The following is a 15901-nucleotide window of genomic DNA, read 5'->3' as shown; positions in this document are numbered from 1 at the left end:
ACTTGGCATGCTAAATTTGGGGTAATTCCTTCATATTTTTCCTTCAAATAAATTGAAATTCACAGAATTAAAACTAAAAGCTTTAAAACGATGTAAAATTAAATTTTTTCATTAAGAGATTTAATATTTATAATTTTTCAAAAACAAGCTTTGTCTTTTGTGATATACATTATTGTAAAATGCATTCATAGATACCTGATTTCTGTTAAAATTTAGATTTTATTTCCATACTATATAAAATAATTACAAATTTTAAGCAAATTTATTGAATTTTGATGAATTTTCAGCTGAAAATAAAACCACTAAACTAGAAGTAATAAACAATAAATTATTTTATCTAAAATAACATAAAATAGAAAAAAATTAAAACTTTCTAAACTAAAGTTTGCTGAGTAAAAAATTACGTGTTGAAAAGTTATGGTTAGAAGTCTCAGAACCTATCCTATATTTAGAATAATTTTATAAATTACGTATCTTTAAATTACAAAATACTAATTTTTATTTTGGTTTAAGTCCTTAATACCACTAATAGTCATTTTAAAATTCATTATACTGTAAAAAATAATAATCTTTTAAAATTTCTACATATACAGAATATCCCACGAAGGTATTTGTCTTTGACTGGCTGTAGATATTTTATTCGTTGGTAGATTTATCTTAAACTTTGAATAAGAATTTAAAAAAATCTCAAAAATCTATCATAAAATAACAAAAACTTTTGATGAATGAAAAAATTTCTCATCTTTTAAAATTAGAATTCAGTCATTAATATTTATTAAATCTTTTTTCCGTGAAACATCTGTCATTATTGGTACAATAAACTGAAGTGATTAACATCTACAAACTGAAATATTTCTTTACGATAGAAAAAAAACAAGATGTGAATGAATAATCACGCTGAAGTCATACGTTCACGCTAATAGCAACGCTTCCCAAATAATGCATAAACTTGCCTGATAAACAACTTTAAATTTGAAAAACGTTTTTCTTCGATAACCGTTTTTAATTATGCGCCACTGTTTATATTATTAAAATAACAATAGTTTCTTTCAAGTATTGCGTAAAAAATACAAAAAAAAATAAAAAAATAAATATCAGGTTATTGATACACTGGATATTGAACATAAAAAATGAACATCAGGATAAGTCAGTCTAAAAGTTGTCCAATCAGAACAGGGAGCTGATCATTTAACATCATTTTGTAACGTAAAACATCCATATTGTTTAGAAAATAACAACAGGATTCAATTCTGATATAGTTAACAAGTTGAAAGATGTAGGGTAAGGTATCGATTTAAGTTTGTTAGCGGTCTTGAAATGATCAGATGTCATAGATGATATTACACTGAAAATAGTGATTTTAAATTCATGCAATAAGTTTTTTTAAAAATGTTGCTAGTTTTTTATTACAAAGAGGACTGGAATTTGTTATATATTTTTTGTAGATTTATTTTGATATTTTAGAAAATTTCAGTCAGATCTTTTAATAAATGAAATATCTACAGCCAGAGAAACATATAAAAGTTTTCGTGGAGTACATTGTATAATGTATTTTATAGATACTGAATAGTAATTGCTAAACCGATTGGATATAGGTATTAAAAAACAAAAATTCTAGTTACTTCATGAAATATCATATGATATAAATTTATATAAACACAATAAATATAAGCTACCGTGATGTATTACTTTTATATGGAAGCTAGATTAGAATTTTAATTTCATTATTTCAGGTGGGATGATAACACTAGTATAAGACCACTTGTAGTCAGCGGTCAAGCCAGATCGGTTGGAACGGTTGACAGGCGATTTATTAACTGCACCACACCGCTTGTCTATCGTTCAGTAAATTACTTTCAGTCACTCACGAAAGTTAGTGCAACTAATTTATTAATATAAAATTATAAAAGAAAGAAAGAAAGATTTTTATTTCTCTTATAAAGAAAGATAATTTTTTTATATTTTTATAGAAAAAAAATAAGTAAAATGTACTTTTAATAGTACATACAATTTTTATATTCCGTATAAAATGTTTACAATGGTTAAAAGTTGAATTAAATATAAATTATTGTCAGCACTTAATAATAATAATTGTAATTTACATTGGTCAAAGCGAAAATATTCACAACTTCCAAAACAAAATTATTGGAAGAATAAGTTCAGGCATTTCATCTACACTACAAAAATGAATATTATATTTCTATTATATTAATTAACCGCACAAAAACCCTGGCTCTTTGCACATGAACCGCTAATTATTGCTATTATTTGAATATTAATTAAAATAATATAAATCAATAAATATAAAAGTAGTCACATTAACGTAATATAAATTTAAAGGGTGGAAAAACATTTTTATATTAAAAAATATATTCATAAGTTATCAAAAATTAAGCAAATTATTATTCAGTATCAATAAAAACTCATAAAATAATAAATACATCTTTTTATATACTTATACATAAAACTGCCGTGTGTATTACTGTTTTATATATATTTTAAAATAATTTTTTATTGGTTTTTTTTTTTGCTTTGGTTAAAAGAAAAAGAATGAATTAGGAAGTTATTTTAATTTTTAAAAACTTACCAAGGAAAGCCAAATATTTGTAATAAGGAGTTGATTCTTCTCATCCTAAGTGGTGAAAAAATACAACAAAAACAGATGATCATATTAGTCCTACAACAACATTTTTTTACTCTTTGTATCCGATTAATGGAATCTTACTAAAAATGCTTCTGTTTCCTTTATTATTCCATTATTAAATATATTATTCATTAATGTTCTCTTAAGTAAATTAATATACTCTTAAATAGTAACTTTATTTGGTAAAATGCTTTTCGTTTATCGATGTAATATGATGAATTTTATCACCTTATGATGAACTTTTTGTTAGAATATACACGTACTTAATATTTTTTTTTAGTATAAATCAGTAATTGTCTTTTTGGTACAGAATTCAGACTTTCCATCTTGAGTTTTCGTGTTTGTGTTAGAATTAAGCTGTTTTAAATATATATCCTAGGTATAACTGAATGGAAAATAGTAGTCATTCTCAGAAAAAGAGTACTTAATTGAATAACACTAAGTTGATAAATTAAATATGAGACATATTGTTCATTCGTTAAATGTTATTTGTTATAAAAAAAGGTCGGCCAGATAATACATATAACTTGTTCAATTAAAACTGATGCTTCTGTGAAATTAATCGACTTTCTTAGTAACAGAGTAATTCTTATCGTAGAAATTAATTGATCAAGTAACTAACGCAATAGAAACTAAATTTAAGAATAGTTGCCTAGCTTAATAGTTATCGTACTACAGTACGATAAGGCATAGAAAAATTTAGTTTCTATTGCATTAGTTACTTGGTTAACTAATCCCTATGTTAAATATTATTCTTGTACTCAGAAAGTCACTTAATTAATTTGACACTAACACCAGTTTTATGTTTTACCTAGCCGATTTGTTTTTGGAAGCATCACATTTTCTTCCATCCGCGCTTACATTCCTCCATCTGCGCTTAACTGAGCCGATGCTTTGCTGAGTAATATACAACGATATGCTCAGTTACTAACTTTTACCTCTACTTTTAAGAAGAAACAGTTAAAATAAAAATATTCAACTGTAAGAATCTGATCTAAATTTTTGTATTATAACTAGATCTTTACTGGGATTCAAAAAATATTCCTATATAAATATAACTTTCAAGCTAACCTGCTCTTACAAAGCTAGAAATCGTTAAAGAGGAATTTGAATAAACCACGTTTGGTATGACTCATTAGAAGGAGGATCGGTAACTACTTTACAGAATAAATGGAGATCAAATTATTAATTATATAATATAGGAATGTAGCTTCTGAACTTGACTATCTGGGTTCCTTATGGCTTACCTTTTTTTATGAGATTCAACAGATTGAATATATTCCATCAATTACAAACAACCGGCTTAGAGACAGAAACGCAAGATTTCCAAACCATTCAACTGTAATTAATATTGAAACTAACTTAGGTGAATTCAGAGGTTTGAATTTTTGTACACTTCAGTATACAGTAACAATCTCATAAAACCTGTATTAAGGATAAGAATTATCCTTGGCATAACTAGGTCAATTATGTGTTTTGTAATTGTGATAATGTACTGTTTGATACTGAATATTTTTTTTTTAAGAACTTCTAAACAAACATTAAAAAGTTACGGTGATTTGAATATATTTAATTACTCTTTTTTATTTTATACGTAAAAACCTCATAAGAATCTTTACTGTAGTTAACCGATTAGAGATATATATATATAATATATAAAAATTACTTTTGTTAAAAAACAGAAATTAATGGAATCAGAAGCATAGTTAGGAGATTATTTTTGGTTACATAATTATGTAGCCTACAGAAAATAAAAAAAATACGAAATAAGATCATAATCGCATATCATATAAAATAATTTCTTATTTTTTAATATATAAGTGAATTCAATCTTTATACTATAAATATATATATATATATATATAATACTGGAATACATACCTTTTTTTAATAAAAACTTGATTTTTATCTTATACGATGAAGTTTACCATTTAAAAAAATTATTTCATAAATTTAATTAAAAAATAAAAGATTGTGTAATTCCATTTTTGTTTCACATTACATTGTTTTTAATTAATTTTCAAAACCTAGTAGAAGCTTTTACTTTATGTACATGTACGTGTATATACGTACTGTTATCTAAATTGAAATATAAATTCTGTAATATAGGTTTTTATTCTTTTAACTTGTAACAATTATAAATCTTAATTAGGTCTGAGCGGCATAAAAATATTTTTGTAATATTATAATAAAAGTGAAAATTAATTTTACTGTTAATGAGGGGTGTTCATTTATATAAAAAATATAATTAAATTTTTTAACGATTTGAAACTCTTTAAAGGGAAAGTAAATCAAAATTTTTACGAACATTAGACCTTACATCTCTTTATATTAATTTTAAATACAGAAATTGTTCGTCATAAATCCAAAAATAAACAAAAACGCATTAAATTTATTCAATTGTAGAGGACTACGTCACATTTTCCCCGTGAATTGTAATGAGCAAAATAATCTTGTCAGCTCATAACTTTATCATTAACAATAAAAAAAAATATTGGCCATTTTTTGAAAATATATATATTGTCTATTTTTCAAAGTCTTAGTCAACTGATCGGTGTTAGCTTACTAATAGTAATTTTTAGGCCCGAAATTAGTATATCTGTTCGTATGTTCAACAGAGATTACAGCCAAACCTTTAAAATGTTTTAAATGTAGCTTAAAATTACTTAGGCGTACACAAACTCTATTAATATTCAATTCCTAAAAGAGAAACTAGGAAAAAATTAAAAATTTTTCATGACCCAAAATTAGTTACCAAAGAAAACCCTTTATAGAGTTAATTTACGCAAAAACCAGTATTTGTGCTAATTCTAATAAAGATTTATACGAGATCAAGGTTTCTATATGAACAATATCCTTGTTTCACAGCATCAGGTATGATAAGGAAATGTATAAATTAGTATTCATTTACATCACGGATACTACCGTTTTGACTTCTGTAGCGGAATGGTTAGCTTCTGTCTTTCATCCGGAAAGTTCTGGATTAGGTTTGCCATTTTTTTTCACACGCTCTAAAACTCATTTCTTATGGTAACCATAAGTAACTAGATTTAGTTCTTAAAAAATAAATTGATTATACGTTTCAGACATACTACAGTTGGTTAGCGTTAGGAAGGGTACACGATGTAAAACTTCTACCACATTTCACTGCCCTTAGTCCAGAAAAACATCAGAAAGTTACTTTTAAATAAAATTATTTGTTACGATAAAAATTTAATAAGATACAACTAAAGTAGGAAACATTGTGTTAGAAAGGACAAATTAAATAAATCGATCGGATGAGTAGATAACAAAAATTGAGTTTGAACGAATAAAAATGACACCTCAAAGAGATGTCACTCTTGAAAAATCAGAAAAAACTTTTCTTACAAACCTTAAAATTTTTTCCATTTTTCACTTTTAAACTTTACTAAAATCTCAAGTTTTATTTGAAATTAAATGAAGTAAAGTGTATCCTATCCAAGAAAATAACTTTAATCAAAATAGTTTTTTAAACTGCATTCTCAACGGTTAAATGTAGAATAATATTTTTTGGGCTCTTTTCAAAATCTGTAAAAATAATTTTTACAAAAAAAAAAGTAAAAACTTTGTTTTGTATTTTTATTTTTTTCTTGTACGTGTTCTAAGCAAATAAATACCAGATACTACTTTTTTTGGTTAAAAACTTTCATACACTATAAAATCACTCGTACGTTAAATAAAATTTAACTTTGTACCTGTATAACACATCAGATAAACTGAATCAATCACAGGTTTTGAGAGTATGTTAAGTCTAGTGTTCCTAAAACAAAATCCACTTAATTTCTGACCATTTCAGTTTTACTTTACCGATTTATAATCATTCTCGATTGCTTTTTAACAATCTGTTGCTTTATATTGGCTCAATGAATTCCATTATGAAATTAAGCGTTTCAAGAAATACATTCAAAAATTTTTTATTCATTAAATTAAATTTAAAGTTTTTCAATTTCGTAATTACTTTGTATCTCTCAATATGAATAATATATTAATGAAGAAGCTTTTAATCAAACTAATAATAAAAAAACTGTACTAAGTTTGTCTGTATCCGAAAGTAATATCGATTACTCAATATCGATTATCTCATGAGGTTAGGTAATGTTCATTTTTTTACAAAATAATTACAAATAAAATAAACAATGTGTATTATGAATAAACAAAATAAGACGAACCCACTGGGTTGATCTAGTGGTAAACTCGTCGTCGTAAGTCAGCTGATTTCGAAGTCGAAGTTGTCAGGTTCAAATCCTAATAAAGGTAGTTACTTTTATTCAGATTTGTATATTAGATCGTGGATACCGGTGTTCTTTAGTGGTTGGGTTTCAATTAACTACATGTCTCATGAGTAGTCGACCTGAGTTTTTTCAAGACTACAAATTAACCGGTACAGTTACATTACACTGATAAGTGCTAATGACTTTAACTGTTGATGCGACTATAAATAAAAGTATTAAAAAATAAATAAAAAGATTAATATGTATTTAATTTGTAGTACTAAATAATTGAAACAATTATTTTATAGGATCTGCGATTGTGAAATTAATTTCTTTAAGAAATAATTAAATAACAATACTGTCGGTACTTTATTATTTACATCTACGTTTTTTCTTAAACCACACTTACCAAATTTAACCACGCGTTCGTTGTGAGGATTTGATTCTTTTCGTCCTACGAATAAAAGAAATACACTGAAGATTTAACAGTTATTATTTAATAATTATTAGACATAAATAAAATAATTATTTATGTTTTACTTGTACAATATTTAAAAATAAAAAAGAAAATAAATAAAAATACTCAAAATAGAAAACAAATAATTGAGGTATACATATTTTATACAAATAATATATTTTAAGTATTCTTCGAAGTGTACTCCTTTCTTTTTTGTTTTAAAGAAATAAATTTGTTTTAAAAGAAGTGTTTTTTCCTCCCTAACCGTGTACAACTAAAATTATCTAAATCCATTATTCTCTTTTCATAATAGACTATTCGAAGGTCTACAATTGTCTGTTCTTGATGGTTATTAGAGTTACATCGATACGTTTCTCCGGTTAAGCGTTTAAAATATCAACAATTTACGGATTATTGTATTAAAAGAAAATTACGGTTATCAGTTAAAATACAATTTTTAAGTAGTTATAAAGTCAAATACAGATCGTAGGTTATTATTATTTAAATTAATATAAAATTATTTTTCATAAGCAAATTATTTTATTTGGTTCAAGTTATGTAATTTTACATAAATTTAAACAAATTTATTACATCAACGCAATATCAATTAAATCTCCGTATTCATGATGGTTACATTCAAAAAATTTATTAATTCTCAGTAATATGAGAAACATGCCGTGTTGAAAATAATTTCCGTATTTAAATCAAATAAAATACGATTCCAACGGATTTAAATAATATAAAAACTAAATTAAACGGAAATATTCAAGAAACACTTTTAAATTATTTTGCTGTGATCGTAAAATAAAATAATTTTGTTTAGCTATTTTGATTGGATTTTAGAGTATTATTATTTTTAAACGTAGACTATTATATGCAGAAATTTTTTAATATGAAAACCTAATATTTTGAAAAAAATGAATTAAAAATTCTGATAAAGATGAATTAATTGCATTTTTTTTTTTGACAAGGGTATTACTTGTTACGTACAAAATATTCATTTTAAAAATTTTATGAAAAACAAAACAAAATAAAGTACATTTAAGAAAATAACTTTCAGTATTTTTACTGCTTAAAATCAGTGTAGTATTTCCAATATATGCGTCTATCCTGATTTTTAAAAAAGTTCTATTTAGATATTTATAAGCAATCAAGAAATGGCCTTGAGAAGGTAAGGTAAGGAACCCATTATCCTGAACAAACACAGAAGAATCGTTTTGTCGAAGCTGGAATACGGGTCTATTCTGTACCAGTACGTCTCTTCGAGAGAAAAGGTTAAGTGCGTACGAGACTTCTTGCATAATGCTTGCATTCGAATATCCATAGAGGCATTTGCAACAAGTCCTAAACCAAGTATATTAACGGGATCCAAAGAATTTCATTACGTTACTAGAGGAAATATTAAATACACGATTAGCAGGTCCCGTCTCTCCGACTGCTCAAGGCCGACGACCAGCTCGCTTACATTCAACGATTTGAGGGGAATACCTCGCCCTTTCGACCTCAGACTGCTTCACTGGATCTAAACTTCAGTCTGCTTCGCTGTCTGTTCCAAGGCTTCTCGAAAAGGAAATAGAATGAGGCGCTCCTTGGCTGCGCGCATCTCTAAAAAAAAAGTTGAATATTTGCTGTCTAGAAGATACAAAAGGACTCACGTTACCGAGCAGCTAGGGACCAATTTAGCGAGTTGACTAAGAAGTACAACGGTTACACACACATCTATACAGACGCCTCTGTCTCGGCCGACGGGTGTGGCGGTACAATAATACTCCCTAATAAATAGATAATATGTAATGTTAGTGCCTACTCCTTGTTCTTTTGCGAGGCCTGCGCAATTTACTCTGCCTTGAGATTATTGAGGCCCGCAGTGACGACAGTTTCATGATAATAACTAACTCTAGAACTGTACTTGAGTGTTTGAACTGCAGATGATCTAAACCCATCATTCAAATTATCTACGACACCCTCTCAAGAATAAACAAGACAGTGACATTAGTACGGGTTCTGGGCCATTGCGGAATTCTAGGAACCAAATGAACTGATGAAGCTGCCAAGAAAGCAGCAACAAATGGTCTTTTATTGATCGGAAGTAAAGTGTGAAATCGACTTAACGAAGGCATTCCGTGTCAAACTACGTACTCAGTGGAATAAGTTCTGGCTGCTGAGTCCTCCCACGGCCTTACGTGGCATCCGGGAGAACGTCTTCGAGAAAACCCTTATCCGAAACAACAAAGAGACCAAGTCATTCAAAAGTGGTTGGGGAGTGGGCATATAAAGCTAACCAACGCCCACCTATTTAGCTCTTCTCAGCAGATCTGACAGGCATGACTTGTAAAATGGTCCGAAAAACTCATACATTGTTCAGTGTTACTCATAATGTTGCTGAATGGAACTATTCGTCATAATGTAATTTGGGTTCACATGAAAAGGGTTTGCTCAACCGTAAGAAATGCATCAAAAGACTGTTGAGCGGTTTAGCAGTTTTGCTTACGTGATCCCTTATGTAGGGACTGCTATGTGTGCCTTCCTTACTAGTACTATATGTGCAGTGAAAACAGTCTCTAGGGTCATGCTCCTATTTCGATATTTGCTATCCAGTAGTTGGTATTTATTGCCTAATTATTAATAAATGCTTTGTTTTATTTAAATCGTTAATGACTCTTATCATTTATCTGACTATAAACAAACAATGGAAAAAAGTCTTAATTTTATTGTTAAAAATTATTCTTTATTCTATCAAGGGATCATTAATAATTTCTACAAATTCGGTTGATTTGTGATTCATCCTGTAATTGAACCATAAATACAGATTTCAATTCCTGTTATCTACAGAAAAGTATTCCTTATCCTGCTCTGTTAGCATTAAAGAACAAGATATATACGTGAATACGAAGATAAGAAATATACCTATTACAATGTTTTTTTCAGAAGTAATGAAAAAATAATAATTATAAAAATGATATTTATAAAACTATTATTCATATTGAAAATTATAATAAGTAAATAAACTAGATCTCGTTTTTTTTATGAATTTTTAATAACATAGACCTATGAAGTATATTAACCTGAAGAGTAAAATAAGCAATTATTTAACCTTAAAAATCTTTTTCCTTTCAATTTTTTTTTCTTATTACCGTTTTATGCAGAATATTTTAAAAATTTCTTAAAATTGCGTAATTTTTGTTTTATAATAAATTTGTCTTATCATTCATCGAAGTGATAACGTTTTTGTGGATACACTACAGGAATGAAATTATCCTTTTAAGTAACTTGATGTCGAATTATAAGGTAAATATGTACACGATGTCAGTCTATTTTTCATCTTTTATTGTGGGCGAGTGATCTTGGCTCTGATAACAGGAATGAATGAGAAATTCAATTTCAACGAAAAGAGAACTAAAAGAGAAAACTTCCCGAATGTTTCATGGTAGGTTTATAATTAGTTTCTGAAGATGTTAGGTTTTTGTTTTATTATAAAAACATTTATATAAATTGTGTTTTATGAAAACAGTTTACTACTAACATCCTCTTAGTCATACCCTCAATTGATCAATAGATATTCCATCACCACATAGTCTTAGTAATTGTTTTAATTAAATTTGAATATATTTTAAAACAATGGGAAATGAAAATACACTTTGTTAAACTATTTTAATATAAATACAGAGTTATTATAAGATTGATTAGCTTACAAAATATTCTATTAAAATATTCCTATCTATTAAAATATCGTAACTTTATAAATCAATAATTAATTCATTAGTTATCTACTTGGGCGAAAAAAATTCATTAGTTAATTGCAATATTGAAATATAATAAAATTGAATAAAAATACTCTAAATTGTTTCTTTTTTATTAAAAAAAGAAAAAAAAATAACTGCCGATTTAATTTTTACTAATTAATATAATCTGAAACTATAACTTAATAAAAATAATAAAACAATACTAATAAAAACAATAATAATTCTTACTTGTTGAAGATTCGCAAATAAACCGTATAAATAACAGATAATTTAAAACTATCTTATAATTAAAAATCATACAATTAATCAAATTGATTAGTCATCATAAATAACGAATATGTAGTATATAATTAACTGTTATATATAATACGAGAAGAAATGTACAAGTAATGTAATAAAAATATAAAAAAGATTTACAGAAACATTGAAAACTAAAGATTACCAGCTGAAAACTTTTTTACGGTTACTTACCACGTCGATAATCTGTTGAAGAGTGAGGCCGAATTTAACTTCAAGAGCTTCTGATTCATTGGCTACGGGTCGCTCTAATGTATTATAATAATCCATATTAAGGAGGTGGTTCAAAAGACGTTTCTCATGAGGGCCTTGTATACTGCCTGTTTAACAGAAAAGAATATATATTAATATAAAAAGTAATTATATTGACTTTTAAGTATTATTTAATCATAATAAATACATTGGCATGAACTTTGTATCCCCTATGAAACTATTACTATATTTAATTATATTAGAAGTAATATTTTACCATAATGAATGTTGTAACACGTTTACTTGTAATCTGGCAGAACGATTTAGAGTTAAGGAGTCTATGCTGACGCAAGCTATTCGTTTCAGCGGATGGCAAATATTTTCATACATGAAGCCTAATTATATTAGCTCATTTTCAGGAACGAACATTTCTATCAGTATATATTTGACTCAGTCAACGCAAAACACTTTGACCGAGTCAACGTGTATTATCGTTGATCATCTCGATATCCTCAGGAATCATGAGCGGGAGAGGATATTTTCTATCAAGAATGGGCTTTGAAGTACTCCACTGGTGAGGTTATTTGTTTCATTTGACAGTTTCTCTCTGAGTATATCCTTTCTTACTTCTGCGGATGACTGTTCTTGTTTTCGTCTTTTTCCCATATACTTGTTCCCTTTTGTTATAGTAATATTAGGTTAGTTTTAGCTGAACGCCGATTGGATATACAGAGTAAATTTGAAGATATTTAAAGAACCGTTGTTCAGGTGCTGGTATTTGTAAGTTTTGGCATCGGCGACTCTGCCTACGGATATATTCGGGAAAATTTTATCCCAACAGTTGATTAAGAAGCCAAGTTTTGAATCGGATGAAACCAAGCCTTTACTTACGTTTGTAGAGGCATGGTTGATTCCTTTTTATGAAAAACTAAATTTAAGGCTGGTCTTAAAAATTTTCGGTTAAGTTGGTAAGAAAATTTTAAGAATAATAACGTTACAATTATTGATAAGATACATAAATGGTTAAATTAAATTAAGTTTAACAAATTAACAGATTTTTTTACAAATAGTTTTAAAAATGAAGCTCGATTAATATTTTTTTCTATCTCGTATAATTATTTACTTTTTAGCGACTTAAAACTTGTTGATTAATCTTCTAAGTCTCATTTTTATAAATTTTTAAATTATCATAGAATTTTGTCTATAGTCTGTTGAAAAAAATAGTAAGATCACTTATTACTGCTTACGTTCAAAAAAATAAAGAATGACGGTCAACATTATCATTCTTATATAATAACTAAGGTATTCTACTCAATTTAAAATATTCTATTATGACACGAACTTATTTTCATAGTGACCTCTTACTATTCCGCAGCGTATTTATAAAAAGTAATTTTATGTATTAAAAAAAAATTATTCCGGCTAAAAGCCCAGTGCTGTTTTCTTAACCCGTGCTGTTCCACGGCGTTATTATTACAAAATAATGTTAAATATTTAAAACATCGGCTAAAAACCTATTCTATTTACGTCTCACCACCAACCCCCTGTCCAAGGTGGGAGAGGTTTCGACCGATTAACGAGGGTCTAGATTCACCGGAAGCATCGTTCGGATTATGCTGCAGGACGAGCCCGGGTACAGAAAATACCAGGAATAATTTGGGAAAGTTCTTAAGCAAAAGGCCTTGGAGGAGTGAATAGTAGCTGGGGGATAGGTGAGGGAATAGCCCGTGCATGGAGGTGGTGGGGGACTCCGGTTCGCCACTACTGATGAAGTGTTTGGTACTTCTCGATCCACTTGCTTCTTGGATCTTCGATGAGGAAGTTGTTTGCCATCACTTATTGGTATGAGGGTGCGACAAAGCGGCCTGTCTAGTATAGCTCCCAGAGTGCGCTGTATGTCTTTAAATACAGCGTAGGCTACAGATCCTTTCCAGCAGGAGGATCAAGTATACATGGGGAAGGCCGGGAGGGGACAACTTGTATGCGGAGGTGGCAGGGGTCGACGGATCGCTGCCATTGATGAGGTATGTGAGACTGCTGACCCGGTTTTCAGGTGACCCGTGTGGTGAACAACGCGTCCCGGGTTAATGCCATCGAGGAGGGTTCTAGGCCGTGTTGTTTCACAGGGGGAGTTTTTTTTAGTGAATCTCCGTCTCTGACGGAAACCTCACACACCCAGTAGTTTGGGCTGCTGGGCGTCTGGGCGCAGATTTGTTCTCCTTCTGCGCAAAAAGAAGAGAAAAAAAATCTGATTTTAAAAACAAAATCTGATGTGAGTACTACATGACTTCCTTGTACGGTTATTACATTACACATTTTTTTTTTAAAATGAAAAGTACATAAAATTTATTTCATTAAGAACTTCTGATTTTTTTCATATTTTTATTTTTTTTATTTTTTATTACTGAATTATTATTTATCGTAAATTTTTTTTACAGTCAAAGGTTAATAATTATTAATAAATCGATATATTTAAATTAAAAAAAAAAGGAGATGAAGTCAGATTCGAACCGATGTTCCTTCCCCTTCTAAGATACAAATATTTCATTAATTAAAATTCCATTTGGCTATAACTCTGGAACCAATGAAAATAAGCACCACTTATGATAAATCGTTGGAAAGCTCTTAATGAGGGCTTATTAGTGCAGTTAAAAATAGTGCAAAATTCAAATTTGTTCGGATTTTGGGCTTTTTTGACACTTTTTGTACAGTCGATTGCAATCAAAAACGGAGGTGAAATGTTACAACAGTCCTAAATCAAAAAATTCAACATCCTACGGCTAATAGTTTATGAGTTATGCGAGCGAGATACATACGTACATACACAAAAAAACAACATTCATACATACGTACGTACGTACAGACGTCACGCCGAAACTAGTCAAAACGGATTCAGGGATGGTCAAAATGGATATTTCCGTTGAAATCTGAAAACCGTAATTCTTCGCTATCACAATACTTCCTTTACTTTGTACAAGAAAATAAAAATCAAAACTGGATCGGGCTGATTTTTATTTCTGCTTGGAATGGCCCGCAGATATATCGCTGAGCATCGACGGACCTTCAAAGTGATTTTCCTATGAATAACAACCTCGGGAATTTCCTTACTTATATTATAAATGAGGATCTTTTGAGGAATTTTCAGAGGAAATTCAAGTTTGGGGTCGGATGACGCTTGATGACATATATCTGTAGGTCACTCCTAGCAGAATAAAATAAAATCAGCCCGATCCATCTAGTGGAACGTCCACTTGGACTCGAAATAGGTTTTTAGTCCAATTTCTTTAATAAGATATTTTTTCATCCTTTAGAATACTTTGATAACTCTGCTTTACGTTATGTAAATGATCATTTTATTTTTTTTAACGTCTTTTCTAGTTTTTGCATTATAGTGATTCTTCTTATTAAAAATTTTTCTTCACATAAGGTAAAATCAGTTTATTTTTTAGATCACAGAAATAGGAGATAAGAAAAAGAAATAGGGGAAAGAAAGAAAAAAGTAGGAATTTTTATAATATAGGATGGAGAAATATGAAAAAAAGAAAATGGGAAAAGAGTCCAATAACATAAAGGTTGGAGTTAGGTTGTTTAAAATCGTTTAAGAAGAGTCGTTATGGATAAAGATAAAACATAGATGGTTTGATAGGACGTTAAATATGCAAAGTAATTTAATCTAAATATGATATAAGAAAAGATAATAGACACTATAAGAGCGAGAATACCTGCTTAAGAGCAATTTACCTTTTTGTTTATACATGTACATAGATAAATCCAAAAATATGCCTATAAAGACACGTATATTTATATAAGGTATGTGCGGTATGCAATATTTTATTTATTTTCAATACTAACTGAAAGCAACATTTATATTGTTTTTCAAATCTTACATAAATTTTTTGATAGTGTGTAGCCTTTATTTAGCTATCTTGTGATGTTGAAAATTTAATCGACATTTTATGAATTAAAATTCTGATGAAAGTTTCATATAAAAATGTATAAAAAGTTAATTTATGAAATAAAATAAAATTTATGGAAAAGCCGAAATATTTAACTACGGACAATTATTAATAAATAAATTATATGATTATTATTAATGATCAGGGTAAAGTGGGAAACTTAATAGCTAGCAGTAGGCCTAATAATAACAAGAAAATATGAATCGGGTTTTATTTAATTGTACGTAAATGAGTAGGATTTTGAATATTTTAACATGACAGCTGTCACTGAAACAATAAAATCACTTATACAGCTAGATTAATTCAAATACGGAAAAACCCGGTTTAGCAATTTCGTATTTAGTTAATCAACAAATGTTTCAAAATATTTTATTGTATTA

General features: G+C 28.5%; 1 protein-coding gene across 4 annotated transcripts in view; it reads right to left on the bottom strand.

Moving 5' to 3' along the window:
* nAChRalpha6 (nicotinic acetylcholine receptor alpha6) overlaps positions 1-15901 on the bottom strand; it is a 387283-nt gene that overhangs the window by 135726 nt on the left and 235656 nt on the right. For 3 of the 4 annotated variants that reach the window (XM_075359828.1, XM_075359827.1, XM_075359829.1), the window contains exons 2-3: positions 11548-11693; positions 7286-7330 (exon numbers count right to left, since the gene is read on the bottom strand). In XM_075359828.1, the coding sequence (XP_075215943.1) occupies positions 7286-7330; positions 11548-11693 (191 nt within the window). Of the gene's footprint in view, positions 1-2587; positions 2633-7285; positions 7331-11547; positions 11694-15901 lie in introns of all 4 variants that reach the window. The other variant, XM_075359830.1, reaches the window with a different exon arrangement.

The sequence above is a fragment of the Lycorma delicatula genome, chromosome 3 (genome assembly GCF_047948215.1).
Source record: "Lycorma delicatula isolate Av1 chromosome 3, ASM4794821v1, whole genome shotgun sequence".
Lineage (NCBI taxonomy): Eukaryota > Metazoa > Arthropoda > Insecta > Hemiptera > Fulgoridae > Lycorma > Lycorma delicatula.
Note: the sequence above shows the minus strand (reverse complement) of the source record. Positions and strands in the feature narration are given on the sequence as shown.